The 22276-nt window shown below is 48.0% G+C and overlaps 1 protein-coding gene across 1 annotated transcript in view; it reads left to right on the top strand.

The window, feature by feature from the left end:
- Window positions 1–651: 651 nt before the first annotated feature.
- LOC134013556 (neurexin-2-beta-like) overlaps window positions 652–22276 on the top strand; it is a 30639-nt gene continuing 9014 nt past the window's right edge. Inside the window, exon 1 of the mRNA XM_062453061.1 lies at window positions 652–1000. Within this exon, the coding sequence (XP_062309045.1) occupies window positions 652–1000 (349 nt within the window). The remainder of the gene's footprint in view (window positions 1001–22276) is intronic.

Genomic DNA, 22276 nt, shown 5'->3' with positions numbered 1-22276 from the left:
ACTTCTGCTTTTACCTCCCTGTCTTTTCGGCGTCTTAATGAAGATATCCTGTTTCCCTGGGAGATGTGCGGGATCTCCTCCTCTGCAGTGGCGGGGCTGTCGTCTTAGTGGATAGACTCTGCTGCCCCCCCCCCCTACCCCCAGCTCTACCTGTGGGTAGGAGGAGAAGAGAAGCGCCTATCAGGCGAGCCCGTCACCTGAAGCTATCGCCTGGACTGTTAGTTTTTTTTTTTTTTATATCTTTTTTTTCCCATGTTTAAATATCACGGTTGAATTGCGTGGTCATTTGAAGCTCGCCATGGGCTTGACGTTATTTTTCAGTTGAGGTGCGCGTTCGCATTTTGGATTCATTCCGTGAGTCTGGGGGCTGACTGAAAGCAAAGTGTTCCGAAATGACAGCAAACCACTCCATGGTGTGTCCATCTCTTTGCCGAGCAAACACCTCGTCCTGTTTCAACATGGTCTGAGAGATATTTGAAAGGTTGTCGCTTGCTGATTTCAACTTGGGAAATATCCGCCATTTTTGGCTCGTGTCTCCAGTTCTCCTCGACTGAAATTGGACCTGGTGGGCTGTTGTCCTCTCCCATTTTCCCTCTCCACGTTTGCCCGTCCCCGGGATGATGGGGCACCCGGCCTCCGCTGGCTACTGAGATGTCCTCTCATTGTGGGGTGGACCTGAGGGAGGCACCAGACGGCCCCTCGCGGCCCTCCTGTGCCCATGTGGAGGCGATGTTGCTGGGAAGACCCCCCGCGGTGGCCCCCGTGCTCGGGCACCGGGCGGCCTGGACGGCCCCGGGCCTGGGCTCGGGCCTGGGTCTGAGCGGCTGGTGGAGGCTTGGTCTGTGGATGATCCTGCTGGCTACTCTCCCCATTCAGACTGGCACGGCCCGCGTGTCCTCCAGCCTCAGCACCACCCACCACGTCCACCACTTCCACAACAAGCACGGCACTGTGCCCATCGCCATCAACCGGATGCCCTTCCTCACCAGAGGAGGCCATGGTAAGGGTGCCACCTTCTGTAAGGGTCCTAGGCAGTAAGCTACTGCCTAGGACCAATGCTAGCTAGCTAAAGGTTACACGAGCTGGCGTGCGGATCTGTGTTAGCTAGTCCTAGCATCCACGTACTTTTTGCCCATGGTAGCAGTTCTCCCTGGAACACAGCATGCCTGCATTGTGTATGGTGCAACGGCGTGGCCCGTTTGGCCTCGCATGGGTTGAGGGAAGGCAGTTGTGGGACGGCTTTTCGTACATTTATAGAGCCACGGGTTGCTTCACAGGTATTCTGTGAAGACATGACATATTACACAGCTAACAATAGGTGTTCTAAGCGGCGTCGGACTAGCAGCGTGAACTGCCGTGTTAACATTGACAGGTGTATATATATATATGGTGCGGTAACAGAGCCAGGGTGTTATGTGGGCGCTAGCAGTGAGGCTAGGTGTGACGGGAGAGTGATGGATCCCTCATTAAGAGAGCATGGCGAGCGGCGCGGCCGCGGAGCCTCTCTGCCTGGCTGCACTCTTTCATCTGCTCGTCGGTCTCGCTCGGCCTTCTCCCAGGGCTCCCGCCGCTGCCGCATCCGGAGAATACATCACACAGTTAAATCAGTGTGCTTAGAGAGCAGGAGCTCGGGGGGGGGGGGGGGGGGGGGGGGGTGGTGGGGGGGAGGGGGGGGGGGCAGCTCGAAAGATCCGGCACTGTTTGTTACTGTACGTACGTATCGGTACGTTATACACACACTGGGTGTGTGTATAAGACGTGCCGTGTTATTCTACTGGGTTCACCCGCCTGGCGACCCTGCTGAAGTCCGACGTGTGTGTGTGAATATTTCAAACCTGTATTCACACCCTGGGGTCTCCTGACACCAGGGTCTCAACTGGTACCGAGTCCTTCGAGATGTGCGGGCTTTCGCGTTACGGTCCCAAATTGAACGGAATGTGAACGTGTATTTATTAGATGACAGACGATGCAAGGCGTTTTGATCATCTCCTCCTTGATCATCAGCTCTTCCTTAGAGTCTCACCTCAACCCGTGAAGTCCCTTCATGGGGGATATCCGAGTCTGAACAGGGCCTTACATGGTTACGATGGATCGTGATATCTTCGCGTCGATGGGGGGGACGGAGGGCACTCTTGATCGACATTCACCCCAAATAGAATGGGTTTCAGCTTCACCAGGCCACCATCGTTGGAATCATGGCTCCCTGTTCAATTGCACCCGGAATAGTCTGTCCGGTATTCCTCCGCCTGGCTATCTATCTAAGACCCAATTTCATCTCTCGTGAAGAATACCCCACTGCTTGTAGCTCGCTTATCTCCCTACGGCAGCGCTCTGGCAGCTGTAAAGCAGTGGAACTTGGGCTGAATTGAATCTGCGCTATTAGAACCGTATCGCCCGTAATCCTGCTCTGATAGCAGCGCATGCAGTCCCTCTGCACAGGCCTTCCCACTGTGCGGTGACATGGCCTCTGTGTAATCAAACACTCGGGAGGAACAGGTGGTGTTTGCCGTCTTACGGTTTCCTCTCCCCTTCACAAGGACCCGTATCGATGGTTTGTATCGGTTCCATCCACGACAGCGCGTCGAATGTTCCGCGCGGGTCCGGAGGGAGGTACTTCATTGATCCCAAGGAGGAAACTGCGGCGTCAGTGGAGTTGTAGTTCTCTGTGTGTCTCTTTCTCTGCCGCTCACGGCATTGTTCCCTAATGCGAGTGGTCTATGTTTAGCTTATAGGCATGAGTGTGTGTGTGTCTGGTGTGTGTGTGTGTGTGTGTGTGTGTGTGTGTGTGGGGGATGGGGGAGGGGGAGAGGGGTCAGGGGGGGGCGCGCTTCTCCTCTGCAATTACAGTATGTCGGAAAACATAGCCCCGTGACACGAAGAGACGTTGTATTCATTTCCTGGATGGGAATCTTCAGTGCAAGTCAAAGATGACCCAAACACTAGCCATCATGAATCCAGACCATAACCAATTCGGGTCCTTTTCGAAATGTGTTTGCTGTCCAAAATGTACTCGTTTTAGGCCTTGTGTCATTTGGAAAAGGGGTGTCCTCGTGCTGTAACTATTCACAGGTACAGGGGTGGTCCAAGGGCTTAGAGCATGGATCCTTTTACCCTCAAGCATATCAATCGATATTCCCCTCCCTTCCCCGCTCTCCTCCTCTATCTATCTCTCCATCTCTCCTTCCTTCCTGTGTTCCTTCAGATGTCCTTAGTGTCTCCTCCTCAAGTCTGTCCCTCCTCACGCAGATGGTCGAAGCGAAGGATTCGGTTTCAGCAACTGTGTGTGCGTCTGTGTGTGCGCGTGCGTGCGTGCGTGTATCTGTGGGTGTGTGTGTGTGCGCGTGGTTTGCGAACCCTCCGCTCCTCCCGTCTGCATCCTCCTCCCGTCATCAGCATGCAGAGAGGAGCCCGTCTCCACCGCCCGCCCCCCGACGCTCACAGCCCAGTGCCCAGATGAAAGCCTGCTGTTTGACGGCCGCATTAGCCCCTCACACACACACACACACCTCGCCACGTTTGCTCGGGCCCCCCTTCCGCCCGCCGGGGGCGTTCATCGCGGGCCGCCCCGCGCCCGACCAATCGCAGGCACCCACCGCACACAGCACGCCAGAGACGGCTGCCGCGGGGGTGTTTGATCCACCGACACACACCTGGACCCGTCACATGACCATTTGTTTCACATTCACCACATGGGGTTTGGAGATGCTGAAGCCGTCAGCACTACTGTTGGCCTAGCTCGACCAAGAGTCACTGTCTCACTTCCACAGCGTCAAGGACCAAACAGTATAACGTTTGGGATTTCGAAGAGAAAAAAAAAGGGGTTAAAATGGTCCGCTGTTGTCCGACGAGAATCGTTGGAATTTAATTAGAGTGGAAAAAGCATGCTGTTCCAGGTAGAATGTTCTAGTGCCGTGTATTTCTATTAAGCATGCATTTACTCCCAGTTCCTAAATAATATACAGTCACAGTAAGAAATGTATCTAGGGCATGTCATCTCCACTGCTATACTTCTCCATGGCTTCTGGCCTGTCTGGCTGTCAATGTGACATCAACTGTCTCTTGTGGTGCGCTTAACCATAACATCTTAACATACTGTAGTTTGGCAGCTGTGCAGATGCAGACACACACACACACACACACACACAAACACCAGAACAGACTGGACCTTTACGCATGCTCTCCCGGTGTTACCCTTGAAATACAATAGACGTGTTCTGCTGTTATATCCATGCATGAGTAGCCATTTTCACTCGACTTAAATATAATACATATAATACAACCATTTTGTTCGGCTAAGGTTGAAGCCATTTCACCGCTAAAAGACTCCTCTGTGAGTTCATTGGGTTCTCCTACAGTGAGTTCTCCTACAGTGAGTTCTCCTTAAGTGGGTTCTCCTAAAGTGCAACTGACCCATCCTGCAGCTCCATGCGAGTACAAGTATGGTTCTGTATTTTTCTAACTTCATGTGGAGAACCCATTTTGTCCTGTGGCACCTTGTGAAGTGAACAGTTTGAAAGAAAAATACGATGTGCCGTAGATATAACAAAGGCATCGACTGCTAGGCCTTCTTATAGAGTGCATTTCTGTGATCAGCACACAATCTGTGCGCCTCTTATGTTCACTTGGGTGGGCAGAAATACCTTTCCTCCATGGAATCAGGGACCTTTGCGGAGTTTCCACCAGGCTCTGCGTCAGTTACCCCCGCATCTCCCAAGACGGTGTTAAGAATAGCCCTGCATTCAAAAAGAAGATTTTTCTCTAGGAGAATGTAGGAATGGACTCGCACCCACACAAACACACGCGCGCGCGCACAAAAACACACACTCGCATCCACCTCCATGTCCTAGATGACACACACATTCATGAACATACATCAAAGGCTTTGGCTGTCCTTATAATAGATACCTCAAATTGTTCTTAGGGGGCTAGAGATAATTAAGTTACTACATACAAATACATTCAAAGTAAAAGATAAAAACATTTGGATCATTATTTAAGTTGCGGTGCTGTATCTACTGTCCAGGAGAACAATTTGCGAATGTGTTAGATCATTCCACGGTTTTCTTCAGAAACTTCACTCTCTTTTCAATTGATGATATCAACAGTGGATCCATATGTTATTGTGTGGTGAAAGAAAATAGATAAATATCAACCAAGACATTTTGTAAGCCACACCAAAAATAGACACATCCTTTTCATTTTCCTTTCCATCCAAATGCGAATGAGTCTATGTGGAGTTTAGTCTCTAAACCATTTGAGGTTACAGCAAGATTTCAGAGTCATGGGAATAGGTAGCAGCTCTCTCTCTCTCTCTCTCTCTCTCTCTCTCTCTCTCTCTCTCTCTCTCTCTCTCTCTCTCTCTCTCTCTCTCTCTCTCACTCTTCCAGTTGGCATGATGATAAACTTCTTCCTGTGTAATCCCTTCAGGATTAGACAATTTCACAGATAAGTGAACACACTGACAGCTCAGCCCGTAATTACAGAAAGGTCTTGGTTATGGAGTGCCTAATTTATCTCAGCAAAAATGTTCTCAATGTGATGGCCCGAGGTTGGGAACATACTTTACATTCAGAGTGTGTTGGGTTGGGCTACCTTCGAATTTGAACAGGTTTGCTACGACGCAATACCTCCTCCCCAAGATGCAGTCGCCCATTGGCTTCCACGGTTCGTATTGACACACTGCAGCCTATCGGGAAGAGTGTCTGTCCTCACTGGATCTACTAGATTGCCTTGGCGTTTGTCTCGGAGGCCCTTTGATTGTTGCTCTCCATTTGAGTAGCCCGCACCTCTCAGAATTCCTCGGAGGCGATCGTGTCAACAGACAAAGCCAAGTTCAGGAGATTGCAGGGGACACTAGTGTCTCTCCAATCAGTCACTGGCTTCTTTGGGATTGCGTCGCGTGCGGGAGTGGATGCGCTCTGTGCGTTTGCTTACCGGCGTCTGTTTGGTTGCAGTTATTTGCTATGCATTGTTCATTCATACTGAATATATACATGCTTGTTTGTGCCCTTTTCCAGATGCCTCGATCCAAAGTGACTTCAATTAAGTATGTTTGTCCAGAATAAGTACAGGAGTAACTCTAGGTTACGGTTCTAGATCGGAAACCATCGTTATGGACGGAATACGTTTTTTTGTTTTTTATTGTTATTTATTTGTTTGATTTGTTTTTTCTCAGATATACATTTCAATCAGGAGAGACCTGGGATGAGTGAAAGATGTTTATTACAGACTAATAAATGTACTATGGTGTTTGGAGCTTGAACCCCACAGGGAATTATATAGATCAACGGGCGCCTGCCCAACGCCCGAAGAAGAATCCCCCACGGAGTCCAGACACTGGTGGCGGTGGCAGCAGCCGACGACCAATCGAGCCGAAGACTGAGACAGGACCCGGGTGGCGACGGGGCGATGGAGGGTCGCGCACTTGATAGCATGGACAAACTACACAGGGAGAGAACCATATTTAAAGGCACGGATCATGTGACGCCATTAATTGATAAGGCGAGAGCGCTAATCGACCTGAACCCTAGTGACCGCCCGACCAGGGAACGGGGAAAGGCAGGGCGTTCTTAGCGGGGGGAGCGAGTAGTGTACACTACGATTAAGCCCGAGTGCAGGGATCGGTCTTGCCTGACTGAACTTGCGCACGCTTCATATGTCGACCAACATGTTGAAGTAAGATTGGGTAATGGGGAGAACGTTGGGGATGGTGGTCTGATGGAGTGGTCCACAGAAGGAGCTCAGAGGAACAATGTTACTATCCTTTTCCTCCATTTGTTGTTTGTCACTATGCAGTTTAGTGTGTTGGAGGTCAGTGTAACCTACTGTACTATTATGAAATGTAAAATATAGCACTTAATGAAACCTACAGTACTATTAATACATGTAATCATCTGTCCTGTTTAAAAAATGCAACCTACAGTACTATTATATCATGTGACCTACAGTCCTAGAATTAAATGCAATTTACAGTTATGTTATGAAATGTAACCTACAGTATTTGCTCCTTGTTCTCTGCGACATGGCTGTGACAAATCCCATCTCTAGTGCAACAAGAGTTAATCTACCATTTTGTAGCTTTGTTTGCCCTCATTACATAATTCAGTCTCTTTGACTGTAGCACTGTGTGTAAAGCTGGGTAATGCTGTTTAATTACACCTCCAACAAGGAAACCAGTCAACATGTAGCTCCTCTAATTATCTGGTATAAGTGATGTTGAGATCACAATATAATGCTGTCAAAGCCGAAAAAAGCAATTACAGGATGTTTACACTCTCATGGTGGCCGTTTTCATTCCTATTCCCGATTTGATTTCAGGTTGGTTTTCGGCACCTCTCCCTTAGGTTCAAGCCCTAACCCATGTCGAATAGGTCACGAATGCAGTCTAGACAAATTAGCATCGCTGCTTAAGTAATTGGATATTGTCATTCATAGACTAAGGCATGAATAAATAAAATAATAAATAATACAAATAAATTATAATAATGTAGTTACTAAACCAAACTAACTGCTGCACTGGTATCCTATATTACCCACGGCTAATCCTTTGATCTGAGAGCAGTCTGAGGTATTGAATTAACTGAAGTCATGCTCAAAGAATTTTGCAAGACAGGATGCTAGCCTAAATATTTCAAGAGATGTATATATATATATATATATATATATATATACTTGAAAACAAGTTATACTATACAACTGATTTTTTAGGCCAGTGCCGTTGTATTTACCAAGTGAGTTGATGTGCAATAGTTTGTGAAAAGGTGGAAATACAATTGTTATTCCATTATCTTTTTGGGGGGGGATTTTGAATGGAAGTACCAACCAAGCCACCATAACTATGGATGAAGGTGTTATAAAGAACATGAAAACAGACAATGTTAATATTTTCCTAGATATGGAAATGGAAAGAAAGAGCCAGTACATGGATTTGTGTTCATGGTTGAGTTGCCTACATGAACAATGCATAAGGTTAAGGTAAACCGGAAAATTGGATTTATACTGTTCTAGTCTGTTAAAGACAGTCATTTGCATACCAGAAGGATTGCATGGTAGACATAGCGCATGTGTGCGTGCAAAGACATTCTCCTCCTCACCAGCGCAATTGCTAAGGAACACCAACAGCTCAGGATACCCTTCATATGTATTTGCCACAGCCATTCAAATATTTGATTGCCTGCACAAAGGGGAAAAAACAGCATTTGACACACAGTGCAAGATAGCTTTTGTTCGATTCCCTTATATTATGTGTCATTCAAATGCGTTTTTTTTATTTCATAGTGTAATTACCAGATGCCTCTCACATGCATTTGACAAAGCAGTTTCTTCCTGTCTTAAAATGGAATATTTCCCGATACAAAGCGGGTGCTGTAGAATCTTGAGTTACAAATAAACCACCCCCTTTGTGATAGTCGACATGACTTAGATAAGAACTTCAATCTCTAAATGATTGAATATCGAGGGCCCTAAGTGTTTGGGAGTTTCTTAGTGTCGACGAACCAGCTAGTGCTTCCTGTGAAGTATTTTGTGGGCTTGAGTTTGAAAGATGCTACTGGGTGAGTCATCTCAAAGTGTACGTTTCAGCTGCTTTAAAGAACCCAAAATAGATCGTTTTGGGTGTACCAAGAAATCTTATTTTGTACTAGCTGGACTCACTACATTGCAGCTCAACACAGAACCACACTCAGGCATAAAAGTCTATTGCAATGCTATTTGAAAGGACGTGTGGTGTGTTTGGCCAAAAGGATAGGTCTGTAGTGCTCCGTTTTGATCAAGCGTTGTGTGTAGAGGTTGGTTGTATCACGTGTAGGTTCGCCAACACACATGTGTGGCCATTAAATCCCTCACATCTTACTTAGCCACTGGAAGAACAGACAGCTAAAGAGTGTGAGCTTCTCTCTCTCTCTCTCCCTAACCGCTCAGCCACCTGACTCCCTTGTTGTGTGCGGTGTCTGTCGTGGGATGAGACAGCTTTCCTGTTTGTTTCCAAAGCCCTTATGTTGTTGTTCCTCCTAGGCAATGCTTGGTGGGCAGCACCAAATGCATTGAGTGCTGGGCCTTTTCACTCTGGGGTGAGAGATGAAACTCAGCTCCCTAGCTTGATTTGATCTGTCCAAGCATGCTACAGTACTATTTAGGATGTTTTACAGTGCCTTGGCTTTGCATCGAATAGGTTTCAAGACGCTACTCTGCCAGGGCTAGAATTTGGACTTACTTCTGGTTCATTCTTTCATAATTGCAGAAACGGAAAGTAGTGATGTGTCGATTCCAGATTTGCGTGTGCGTCACTCCATTCAGTAGCATTGTCAACCCCATAACCAGAGCTAATCGGCTTCCGCATCTCTTTAGGCATGTATAGAGCCAGGCTGGAAGGAGCGGTAAAGAGATAGGTTGTGGGGCCCAAGTTGATTTACGTAATAAGCCCTTGTAGTGTGGGAAAGGCATGCCAAGAAAGGTACCTTTCATTCGGGGATTCATCTCTGAGTGCTCAAGGAAGGTGGTCCCTCTGGGAAAAATGCCCAGATGCTCTGCTCGGGAATGTATTTCCGTCTTGACGAGTTCAGCTCCAGGCCACTCCCAGTCTCGTCAACACTATGAATATTGTTAGCTAACCCTAACCGGGATTTGGGGAGATTGTGCGGTTTGAGTCGACCAGGCGTACTGCTCAAGGATCACCGTAAGTCAGATCGCATCCCTGTTTGCGTCCAGTGCTTCCCGTCACCTGACGTAACAGCAGTTATTACAAGAGTTGTCAACGTTTGCACGATGAATGCTTTTGACATATGGTATGTCATGTTCGTTGCCCCACCTCTTTGGGAGTACTGGATTAGCATGGTCTCTGGAAAATGACACAACGACAGAGTACTCCTCCCCCCCCCCCCCAGACAGCTACACTAAACCTCACATCTGCTCCCTTGCAATCTTACGATCGGCAATCTTAATTGTTAACTTCTTTTAGTATCGGCCAGCTCAGTTAATCAGGCAGCGAAGAATATAATAGGGGATCGGGCGGATCTGTGGATGACGCCCTCCTTTACAACAGCCTGTTCGAATCATCTTAGACCGCGGAAACCGCGAAGAGGTTCAACGCGCCTATTTATAGTGTGACGTCCAATGAATATGTTATCAAGCCGTAGATGTAATATTCATTAAGAGACGCTCGCATCTACCAAGGGTACAACAATGCCCTGGCATCGCTCCTTCATGTTTTCTCAAGGTTTCCCCCCCAACGAGGCAGTGATGCCGAGTTTTGACGAACCCCCCCGCCCACCGCCCCCCCCCCCCCCTTGGGTCCAGTGTTTCTCAGTGTTCTTTTCCACAGCATACGGCGCCCGTGACCAGGGGAAGATGAAGGACTCCTGGGGGAGCTCTGCCCGGTAGGCGGGCAGGCAGGCAGGCACGGGAGAGAGAGAGGCTGGAAAGGGAGGGGACTCGAGCGGGGCGGTGCGCTCGCGTGATCCGCCCGCCACGCCGTGATTTACATATGTTAATCGTGGGAGAGGAGCAGGGGTGGGGGGGGGGGGGGGGCATTGGAAAAATCCCCACGAAAATCGAGAATAACAGAGATAGCGACGCGAGAGAGTGAGAGAGAGAGTAGGAGAAGAGAAAGAGAACGGGAGAACGGGAGGTAGGAGGGCAGCGGGGGGGAGGGGGGGGGGGAACGCATAGATACAGGCGCGCGATGACTAATGCAGGCGGCGTTAAAGCCTCGGTTGAGGCGTGTGCTGTTACATGTCCTGGTGGCCTGTTCCGCCCGCCTGCCTGCCTGCCTGCCTGCCTGTGCTGGCTGGTTGGGCTGCCGCCAATGCTGCATTAGCTCTGCATATTTCATGCTCGGCATTACTATTTCATACGTCGCCTTTTATGCTCTCACCCCTCCACTTATTCTGTCTCTTCTCATGTTCTTGCTGCTGACTTCGACCCAGATGACTGCAATTCCCATCTTCCCGGTGACCCAGACTGCCTCTCCATTGTCAACAGGGGCCCCCCCCCCCCAACACCCCCTTTTTTTTTTTTTTTGTCAAGTTGATCTCGGTGGCTTTGTCATTCCGACATCCTTTCCCTCCTCCCGCTCCGGTGTGATTTTACCGGCCATCACTCTCCTTATTTTCCACTCAAATTTCTGTCGAGTTACATCACGCCTCGCCCTGATGGCAACATGATGCACTAGATTGCAAGTGCGTAAACACAAAACGCAACTGTCCCCATGAAATATCAGTCGCCGGCCCGCTGTAAATAAACAGAGGCTTCGGATGGCAACAGATAGGCAAGCCACAGTGTGCGATGTGTCCAATCGCACCGGAGCGAGATTCCTGGAGCTCCGATTGGCTGGCGTCTTGACGTGTGAGGGCCTTGTCGGGTCCGCAGCTTTTATCGAGATCGTGTAAATACGGCGCTCTATCTCGACGGCCGTCTCGGTCTGATCTCTCCCGCCCCTCCTCTCGCTCTGTCCATCTTTAGTGCCCCCTCTCCTCCATCCTCTCTCGGAATGGGTGTACTGCACAGGGTGTTACGACGGCTAGTCATAAGCCAGGCATTCTCTTGCCATGAACCAGTCGCCTTGCTTTGTGCCGGACGTGATTAGACCTCTTCCACAATCCTCTGTAAGAGGAATAGTCCTCGCTAGCTTACTGTAGCCGGGTGTGCTAATCTTTAGGGCGGCAGCTACTGCAACCGTATAAAAGGATACACTCCGGAACACAGCAATACCTACGGTGACACAGAGTGTATCTAAGCTCCAGAAATACCCTCCCGGTAGCCATAGGCAACTGGGCTGTTTTTTTTCTCTCTCTCTTTCTCTCATGATATATGTTTGTCTGTTGTGCGTCTTTATCTTTTCACCGTCTCTCCCTTCCCCATCCCCCCTTTTTTTCTACTCCTGGCTCTGCGCGGATGTGGCACAGCTGCTCTACTTTGCTGAGGGAAGCGGTTGAGATGAGGGTAGGTGGGGAGGGAAAGCTGAGCTGAATACTGAAGCACCTTTTCGCAGTGCGCACAAGGTACAGAGGGAGAATTCACCTGCAGCCGTACGGAAATGCGAGGAAAGACAAGGAAGCGGGCGACCGAGGCGAGGCGGCGCCCGCGGATAATGAGGGAGAGCGAGGAGTCGAGTCGAAAATAAGGGAGAGGAAGAGGCGAGGGGGGAACCGTCTCTGGTCCTAATTGCTTTATTAGCGTAAACAATAGGTCTGGTCTGGGTCTTTTATGGCTCCCCGGAGGTTTCAGCTGTGTGGCTCAGTCGCTGTCTTTGTGCAGCTGTTAAAGTCGGACAGTTACACACTGAACATTAAAAAGGCGGAGCGCATGAAGCCCGGCACTGGGGGTGCTGAGATGGCAGAACACGGCTCAGACAAGGGGCGTGATGGAAACGTCAAACACACTCACACACACAGCGGTCTGATCAGTAGTAAAAAAAATATATATACAAGTCGTCAATTTCCAATCCCGACCGTAGATGAGCCAGTCGACGATTCCGACGTAATTCACTCTGGAAGGTTTCCATCGCAGCTGACATTGAGATACCGTCAGGCTCGACTCATTAAGCCAAGCTGTCAGTCAGGTTCTCTGCCTGACTTGCGTCTCAGTTATTCAGACACGCCTCGTTCGCGCGCGCGATGCTATCATCGAACGGCGAGATTCTTTTTTTTGAACAACGGATGTTCAATCGCGGATGGGTGCCATGTCTAAGCCTGTGAGGAGCTTTGCCGAGCTCAGTGCTCATCTACCGCCTTCAACAGTTGGAACCCTCTTTGAGGGTTTAGGTTGGTTTAGGTGCAGTTCTATGGGCGGATGTGAAGCTCTCTGGGATATTGCTTGTAAAAAGGGCCACGCAAATACAATTTCTTTATTTTTTAGCATTTTTGGAATGGTTAACCTTCTTGCATGTCTACATACCTGATCTTTCTACAGTAGCATCATAGGTTCTATGATGTGCGTGCAGGTATTTCTTTGTCACATTTAGTCATTCACTGAAACTGCATTGTCCTGCTTCGAATGCATAAAATAGCCAGGTTGACAGCAATTTCTTTTACCCCTGAGACCAGTGAAGATTCTTCCAATTTTGCTTGCAAAGATACAAAACCAACATTTCACAATTTTGTTTGGCGGTACATCACAACATATTTGAATTCATCTTCTTTTATTTAAACCCTTTGACACCTTTGAGCCAAATAAATATATGGAAGAATCCTGCTCAGTCAACAGTATTGCCTCCTGTGTGAATCCACTTCAGTTTCAATGGAGAGGAACAGGAAATGGAACTTATCAATGCATGGCAGCACCTTGGAGAGAGGCTAATCTCTCTGAGACAGACCCCACGGTCCGCAGATCCAAGACCCTCTGTCTGTTACAGTACGTCTCTCACTCTCTATCTCTATCTCCCTTTCTATCCCTCTGTCTCTCTTTCCCACTCCCTCTCTCTCTGTCTCTTTCTCTCTCCATCTCTCTTTCTCTCCATCGCTCTCTCTTTCTCTCCATCTCTCTCTTTCTCTCCATCTCTCTCTCCATCTCTCTCTCTCTTTCTCTCTCGCTGTGTCTTTCTGTATTCTTTCTCGTTTTCTCTCTTTCTGTCTCTAGTCTCTCCCTTTCATCTCTCTTTCTTTTCCTCTATCCCTGTATAAATACTATATATATATATGTGTGTATATAGAGAAAACGAGAAAGAATACAGAAAGACACAGAGAGAGAGAAAGATGGAGAGAAAGAGAGACCATATATATATATATATATATATATAGTATATACAATATACACACTTATTTGCCCTTTATATTATGTATACAGACATTTTTACTACTGTGACCTGCTAACAGGCACAGTGTACTTTAAGGAACGATGGGAAGGAAGGTGTTCTTGAGACACTCCTGAACTCTTGTCTCTGTGGCGTTCGATTTCCCCGCGTCCCTACTCCACCTGCAGTATGATGGACACACAGAGCTGGAAGATTGATGGTGCTGTTTTAAAATGGGAATTGATTTTTTCCTGCAGCTCCTCAAAAAGTAATCAGCGTAGGAAAATCACCATTTCATCTCTTTTTGACAAAGAGATGAGGGCAGGGCCCCATATTGTAGATTGTATTTTTAATCAGTTACTGTCTCTTGGGTGTGTTCCTCCCTGCGCTGTGAAACCGTTCTTTGTTTGGGGTCAAATTGTCATGGGAACCAGCCATGCATACTGTATCAACTCCTTTCCTTACTCATGGGGCTGCCGTCACCCTTATTGCTCTCTCTCTTGTCAGCAATTTCGGCTGCTCATCGTCCAACTTCTGGCAGCTGGTGCCTCCCCAAAGGGTCTGTGACTGACCATGACCGTGGACAGGGGGACCAGGTGGGCGGGGACGGAGTTCAGGGTTCTGGGTTGGGTGAGGGGGTGAGGGGTTGGGGTGGAGCTGTTTGTGAAACCCCCGCATAATGGCTCCATCCAAACGAGCGCCGGGGCTCCTCCGGCGGTGCCCGTCCCCTCACACCTGGACCGATCTTTGGACCACGCCGTCGGCTGCACGCCGGGGGGGGGGGGGGGGGGGTGGGGTGGGGTGGCCTACATCCACACGCTCCAGATTTTGACCCGCGCTGTGGTCGGGGCTTTCTAAAGGAGCCCGAGAGGGACTGACACAAAGATGGAGAGAAAGAGAGAACAGAAAGGTTTTTTTACAGCAGTCTGACCTATTTTCATTGTATTTACCTGGCCTTTGAACCATCCCTTGTATTATTATTCTTTCTTACATAAATATTTTTTCCACTAATTCCATGACCAGTGGCAGAGTGGTAGAGTGTACTGTTAAACCAGGTCAACCCTTACCTTACTTTATGGTAAAAAATACATAAATAAAAGGACTTATGGAAGTTACAGTACACAGTTATGTATACCTGTGGTAGCATAATTTTCATAACTGTTCTTATAGGGAACAAGTTCATGTTTAGTCAGCAACTGACTTCCTCCTGGTTCATGTATATAGGAATCTGTTCCCTATGCTGTGGGCTTAACTATCCGCCATTAAGCCTCTTGTTAGGTGACAGCAAACCAAGTTAACATGTTATATATAACATGCCGGGTTATTTGGCTATGTACTGTACTCTCATTGGTTAATAAAAAGCAAAACAACAAAGTCTTGGATTTATATTTTGGGGTTTGCTTGGTTTGAAAGTGTGTGTGACCCCAGTGAGATCTGTGGGAGGTGCAGCTGGTATGATGAAGTGAGGGGCACCAGTGACATTCTTCTGCTCGCTGTCGAGTCATAGCAGGGTGTTTTAGGCACTCATCAAGGATTGACTTGAAAGCCAAAGCAAAGGTTTACCAATCAGTCTCCCTCCCCCCCAAAACAGACCTGAACTGAAGGACTTAACTTATTTTTCTCTCCGTTTTGTGTTGCATAATGCTGGCTTCAAAGCCTCATCGACAGGAGGTGGATATTTTGTGGCTATATACTTACTTAAGTACCCTGTCCAATGGCTTAAGAACACTTCTCTCTCATTTTGCTCTCTCCTCTGACTCTGTGATGAATCAATGAGTGGGGAGCCTGGGAATGTTTACTTCGGCGCGAGCCATGCCTGGCCCCGGTAGCGTTTAATTAATGTCTGGGATTTGCAGTCAATTGCGAGGCGATGGCAGTAATTACATCCAGAAGTCTCGGTGAGTGGGTTTCGCTGGCTGCCTGGGCTCTCCTCCAGTGTAATGGCCACGTTATCTGCCACAGACCTCGTGGCCCAGTCGCTGCTCACCTCACCCAAATCACGGCTCATGCCCTTTGGAAGAGATTAGCAATATACCCGGGGCTTTTTTCCCTCAGACATTGGCTTCATAGAGGCAGTCATACGCCTTTTGTTATTATTTTTTTTATTTGATTTTTTTTTTTACTTTTACAATTCAATGCATGCTCTGAAAGCCTCTAAACTCACACCGCCTCACCTAAAGAGATTCAAACCAAATCCAATTTCATTTGTATTTCAGGTTTTAACGCCCGGTGTCACAAGTACTTTACAGAAGGCCACAGATATCAATATCAGAGAGCCCCCACGTTAAAACCAAAAGAAATATTGAGGAAAAGGAGAAGTTAGGTGAACAAAAATGTTGTGTCTGTATTCGGACTGTAGAGGTTGTGGGGCAGCAATAGGTAAACAAAACCATTATTAATCCAATTTTTTTAGTTAATGCTAGTGGTATAGGAAAGAACTATTGTATATAGTACAAACATCTGTATGTTTTGCACCACATGGCTGAATATAATGTATTTTCATGTGCGCGCCATCTAGTTTAGATGTTTTTTCGTTTTGCATCTAATTCTGTTTTGTATTTAATTAGAAAGCCTGGAGCATCTAATCAAGTTAATTAAATTAAGGGACGGGGAGGCAGCTGTCTTTGTGATAAAGGGTCCTCGTGATTGTTGTGGTGTGTGGAAATGTTGGATGTGGCACAGGAAGTATGAAGTCGTACAGCTGGAGGACTCGTTTTAAACGATGTTGCACGGTCGAGAGGACCATTCCGAAGCCTCGCCGTTTCTCTGTACACATTTGTATCCATTACGGAAATTCAGCGTTGTTGTACCGTTTTGAGACCTGTCACAAATGCTCCTTTAATGTTACTTGCCACTCGATTAGTTTGCAACAATTATATTCATTATTATTATTTATGAATACGATGAACTCTAGGTGGATTTCCATGCGCCAGCAATCAAGGAATACCTTTCATCCCAGGCGTGTGGGTATAACCTGATCATCTGGAAAACCTGCTTGAAAAATATGATGTAAGGAATCGCTTTCCTTACAATTTAGGCCAAAGAGAATCCCTACAGTGAAGCTCTTTAGGAGGTCCCCCTGCACCAGGACTCGTAATAAACTATGCATAGTCATGAATTAAAAAGGAATCCAAATATTTCAACTTTCAGTGAGCAGCATCGGTGCCCGATGACTCACCACCACAAAGCACAAACAGAAAAAAAAATAATCGTACACTTCCTGGTTGCCCCCCCCCCCCCCCCCAGGCTGCACCAATCAACAGATCAGACGAACATCCCACCCAGACCCGCCAAGGCCACTCATGGCTGGATAATTAAACCGCAGCAGCCCACCTGGAACATATTTCTAATTTGCACCTTTTCCTTATTTTTTCACCATTTACATATTTTTCACCTACCCATAATGCTGACTCACTGGTAGTCTGGAACGATGCTGCTGGCTTGAAAAACGCTTCTCTGCCTCCCACATGGTATGGGGCATGGACTGAGATACATGCTGGAGCTGCCATCTCATTTCTGTCAGTGGAGAAGCTAGCAACATGGGTGACTGACACATCAGCGCCCACAATACAAATTGTCACCTGTAGACTTATTAAAAAAGATTCCTCCGTCAGTTCTGTGGTGTGACTCGTTCATGGGGTGTATGCGCCTTTCAGATAGGACAGAACTGTGTCCCTGGTTGCCCAGCAAGTAGACATATTTGTTCTTAGTCTACTCGAAAATTGAGTTTCTGCGTGGCTCAGGGGCTGCAGATCTTCGGAGGGAGCAGCTGTGGTCGGATTGTGTTATCAGTGGTGTTCAGGCACATTGGAACCACTACATATTCTCCAGTTATGTCAAAGTCGGCCGTTTGTGGAAGGAATTATGGGAACATAAAAAAAGAGATATAACAGGATATTGAGAGAGGCAGAGAGAGAAGTAGAGCTAGACAAAGACAGAGAAGGACTGAGAAAGATGGGGATTTTTTGAGGTAAATGTTTTCTGGAATATTTTGGGGAATTCAATTGAATTATTGGGGAATTTTGGACCAACTGTATTACATGTCATGAGCAGGACAGATTAAAAAAATCCATCCCAGTACACCGAAAATAAGAATATATTATATTAAAGCAATTTGTCCTTTGAATCTTATAAACCATCAGCACACGTTATGGTAGTGTGTATGTGGTAAATTCATTTAGTGACTCCTCCCTTAGTTACGGCTTCAATATTCCTTGGAGCTTTGTAAGTCGATTGGTTTGGCTGATTCTGTATATATGAAGTGTACCAGTAATTGTTGCATGAGTTTAGATGGCCAAGTTCTGTTTGGCTGTTCACAGACGATACCTTTGACAGACATGATATCACTGAGTATGTCGATGCAGTCAGTTTAGTCAGCTCTGTAAACACCACATCTCGTTGTTTTGTTTCGCTTCTTTTTTGGGGGTTATTGTAACCTGCTTCATGGCCAACCCGGCACATCTCTTTGTGAAAAGCCAGACACAAAGGATTCTCTTCATCGTCAATCAAATCAAAGTGTATTCGTAGAGCCCTTTTGTCCAAGCAATGTCACAGAGGGGCTTCACAGACACTGCACCTAAACCAGCCGTCACCTGGGTTAGGGTTTGGGCTAGGGGTTAACCCGACACCAGCATTGTGTTTGCAAGGCCACCCCTCAGGGGTCCGTGCGGACCTGTGTGGGTGGAGACAGACTGCTGCTGGTGGGAGCCGGCTCTGACCTGTGTGGGTGGAGACAGACTGCTGCTGGTGGGAGCCGGCTCTGACCTGTGTGGGTGGAGACAGACTGCTGCTGGTGGGAGCCGGCTCTGACCTGTGTGGGTGGAGACAGACTGCTGCTGGTGGGAGCCAGCTCTGACCTGTGTGGGTGGAGACAGACTGCTGCTGGTGGGAGCCGGCTCTGACCTGTGTGGGTGGAGACAGACTGCTGCTGGTGGGAGCCGGCTCTGACCTGTGTGGGTGGAGACAGACTGCTGCTGGTGGGAGCCGGCTCTGACCTGACGGTGCTGTGTCCACACGTTCATATCTGCAGCTCCTAATTGTAGCCAGCAGTTAGGACCAGATTAGACAGAGTGTGATTAGAAATGGCAAGTAGGGCGTGGGCCGAGGGGGGGGGGGGGGGGGTGAAAAATAAACAAGCTCATTGCAGAACTCCTGGAAACCCCTGCGGTGAGGCCTTCAAGGAAGCCGGTTTCATCCAACAGTAGTATTTCGACAGCAGGTAGCTGTCAGGCGTCTGGAAATGCTGTAGGATTTGAACAGAAAAAAAAAAAAAGATATTTTCAAACTGTGCCCTCACATCTCCGGACTCTATTCCACAGTGAACTGAACAGATGCCATCTGCCAACACTGCTAAGACAAAGAGAGAGATGCCTATTTTTAACTTTGTGTTCCAAATCTTTTCCCAACATTGTTAAATATCATGGTTGGAGCAGTTACAGAAGGCTAGATGCAACTATTGGAAAGCCACAGCAACTATAGTGTAATTGTGGAGACGGGAGATGCTTTTGTAGAGATAATAAACTCAGAACGCCATTTTGACCCACTCTAAAGAGGTAAGGCAGGCATAGTATACAGTATGTAGTAAATATATATTCACCGCTCACTAGAGATCATGTCTGCTCCCCTGTTGCAGCATCCTGCTCCCTCTCAAATGCATCAGCCTCAGTGGACTGTTAGTCGCGATAATTAAAAAATGACAGACAAACACGCAGACAGCCGACGATATTTGTCCCGCAGAAGCCAAATGTATTTCTGTCAGACCCTCCGCAGTGCAGGGGGGTGGGGGAAGGGGGCGTGGGGGGGGTGGTGTGTGCGTTTGTAGGGGGGGGGGGGGGGGGCGACACACTTAATGGATGCAATGGAGCCAGAATCACCACATCAGCTGAAAGAGATGCACACCTTTCTGCAGCACGACGGGTCTTTTGTGGAATTTGGATGCAGAACGGGGTTCCTCTGTAGCAGCTGTCAGATAACGGTCACGTACGGAAACTTGCACACCCCCCCCCCCCCACACACACACACACACGCTCGCAGACAAACAACACACGAACGCACACACAGGAGCAGGAAGACGCCCGCACCACGCAGCCTGATGTGGCGGAAAAACCTCGCCGTCGCGCTCAAACGCACCGCAGTCCCAGCATGCACCGGGACCTTCGGTTTCGGACCGTTCGGGCGGTCTCGCCGCATGGCTGCCTCGCTCATGATTACCGCTGCAGTGAGGGGTCTTGGGTCAGGCTGGTCTCCCCCCACCTCCACCTTCTACTCCTCCACTGGTATTTTCCCTTCCTATTCTCTCCCTCTGCCTCTCATCCTATTCTGGGCCGCCTCATCAACTCAGGCTTCTGCTCCGTCGCGCTTCCAGGAAGAGGGCCTCTTCTCGGCCACTTGCTAGTGGGTCATTAACATCTCTGGCAGCAATCAGAGCAGCTTCAGCTCAACTCATTTGGTCTCCACCCCAAAGTGGGATATCATGTTAATTGTTCTCCTGCTTTGGAATTGGTCTCTACGCCGTCGAGACCATTGAATGATGAACGCCTAGCCTGTATGTCAGGTAAGGTATTTTCCTGACAGATTGTTCGCTAGCGTTGTTCCCTAACAAAAAAGCGAAGAACATACAAACCATATATGATTCGCCCGCTGTGGCAGTAACGAGGAATACAATGTCTGACATGAATGTGTGCCGGTAGTAGCTAATACTGAGGTGTCGTGTGTTCATCACCCAGATATATCTGCCATCTAAACTGGGTCACCCCACAACTGGAAGTGATAGCCACGTAAACCTAAGTGCTGGCTCTGCGTTCGAATATGTTTTACAAAAACACTCCCTTTTCACTGTTATCGAATGCACAGAAGTTCCAGCTTGTAATGGTGGCAGCCGTCTCTATGCTCCATCAGATATGGAATCTTCTACTCAGACGATCCGACGAGAAAGATATTTGATATTACTCTATGCCCCTGCCTTGCTTTGTACTGTAGGGCCATAGAATGTTATCTCCGCTTAAAGGAACTTTCACTGTTGATAACTTCTGAATTGGTAATGTGAGCCTATAGCTAAGCACAAAATAGTTCTCATAAAATTGATCGGCGGTGCTTAAAGACACTGTAAAGCTCTTTCTAAATGAGCTCCCACTGGAACGATCTAGAACCATCCGTAGGATAAAAGATTCCTCGGCTGGGAGATTGAGTATATGGATTTTTTGGAAATTTTTACCTCTGTGGGAGGTAAGCATTTGATACCAAATGTGAACAGATCATAATCTGTGTGTGTGTTTCTGCAAGTGTGTGTGTGTGGGAGTGGGGGAGCATACTGTCTGTGCGCAGATGCTAGTGAGAGACTGTATGTCCTTACCCATTACCAAAGTAACGTGATAAACAACCTGATCGATACTTTGCCTATTAAATCCCCCTGAACTCAGAAAGGCAGAACTCCATCAATTAATTGTCTCATTTTACTGAGGCAACCCATGCAGAAACACTGATGCCTTTTAATTATATACGTTTTTGATTTATTAGCAACTTAGTTGTCAAATGAAAGATTCTTTTTCTACCCGTCAAAATCTTGGCACATTCCCCCATGTCCACAATTAATGACTCTCTCAGAGGCTATGTGGTGTACTGGAGCATGAAGACGCCACGCACAGCTTGCGTGACAGTAGCTGTACCGCACCTCTGTTTCCCCTTAAAGCACCAGTCAGTCACCAAGCTAGATGTCGAGAAGGACCTCGAAGACCCTTTCATTCCCTCCTCGGTGGTGACATCACACAGTGGTGCCCCCGGGGGGTCAGTCCCCCCATCAATATTAAAGTAAGGGTTGATAGGTCAGCCCCCGCTACACACACACACACACACACACACACACACACACACACACACACACACACACACACAGACTCTGTCTACAGCCACTCCTCTCATCCTCTCACCCCTGATCTTCTCCCCGGTCATCTTTGATCCAACCACGAGCCTGTGAACCGAACCCCGGATGAGCTCTTCGGAAGTGTTCACGCTCCGCCGGGTCTCACGCCGCGACGAGGATCGGGGAGGAAAAATAGAGAGAGAGTGCACGTCACACCCTGAATCGGAACGACTTGGTTTTGTCATACGAGATCTTGCTAAGTTACATTTCGAAAGATGGCGAGGCCTCTTAACGGTGTGCGGGAATGGCTTATAGAATCACTGAAGGGATATTTCCCCGGGGTCATACGCTACCAAGTGCCGCATTAAATGTCTTCAGGTAGACGCCTGATTGCTGTTTTCCATTTGCTAGCTCGGTGCGACACTTTGATTCTCATTAACATTGCAGCTCACAGAGCCTTGTCTTGCGGGCGACGTGCTCAGTGCCAACCCTTGGGTTGGCACCGGGGCTCTTATGCAACACTTTGGCCTTGCGACATGCGACATGTGAGAAGGAGCTAATGGCGCTCTCAACCTACCGGCGACCTGGTTAGCAGGTCTTCGGATCCGCCCCCACGTTCTCCTCTTCCTCCGCCGCCCAGCTGTCCTCTTCAGCACCCTCCACTCTCTGTGTTTGCCACCCTGCTACCTTGC

Source organism: Osmerus eperlanus, chromosome 27, assembly GCF_963692335.1.
Source record: "Osmerus eperlanus chromosome 27, fOsmEpe2.1, whole genome shotgun sequence".
Classification (NCBI taxonomy): Eukaryota; Metazoa; Chordata; class Actinopteri; order Osmeriformes; family Osmeridae; genus Osmerus; species Osmerus eperlanus.
Note: the sequence above shows the minus strand (reverse complement) of the source record. Positions and strands in the feature narration are given on the sequence as shown.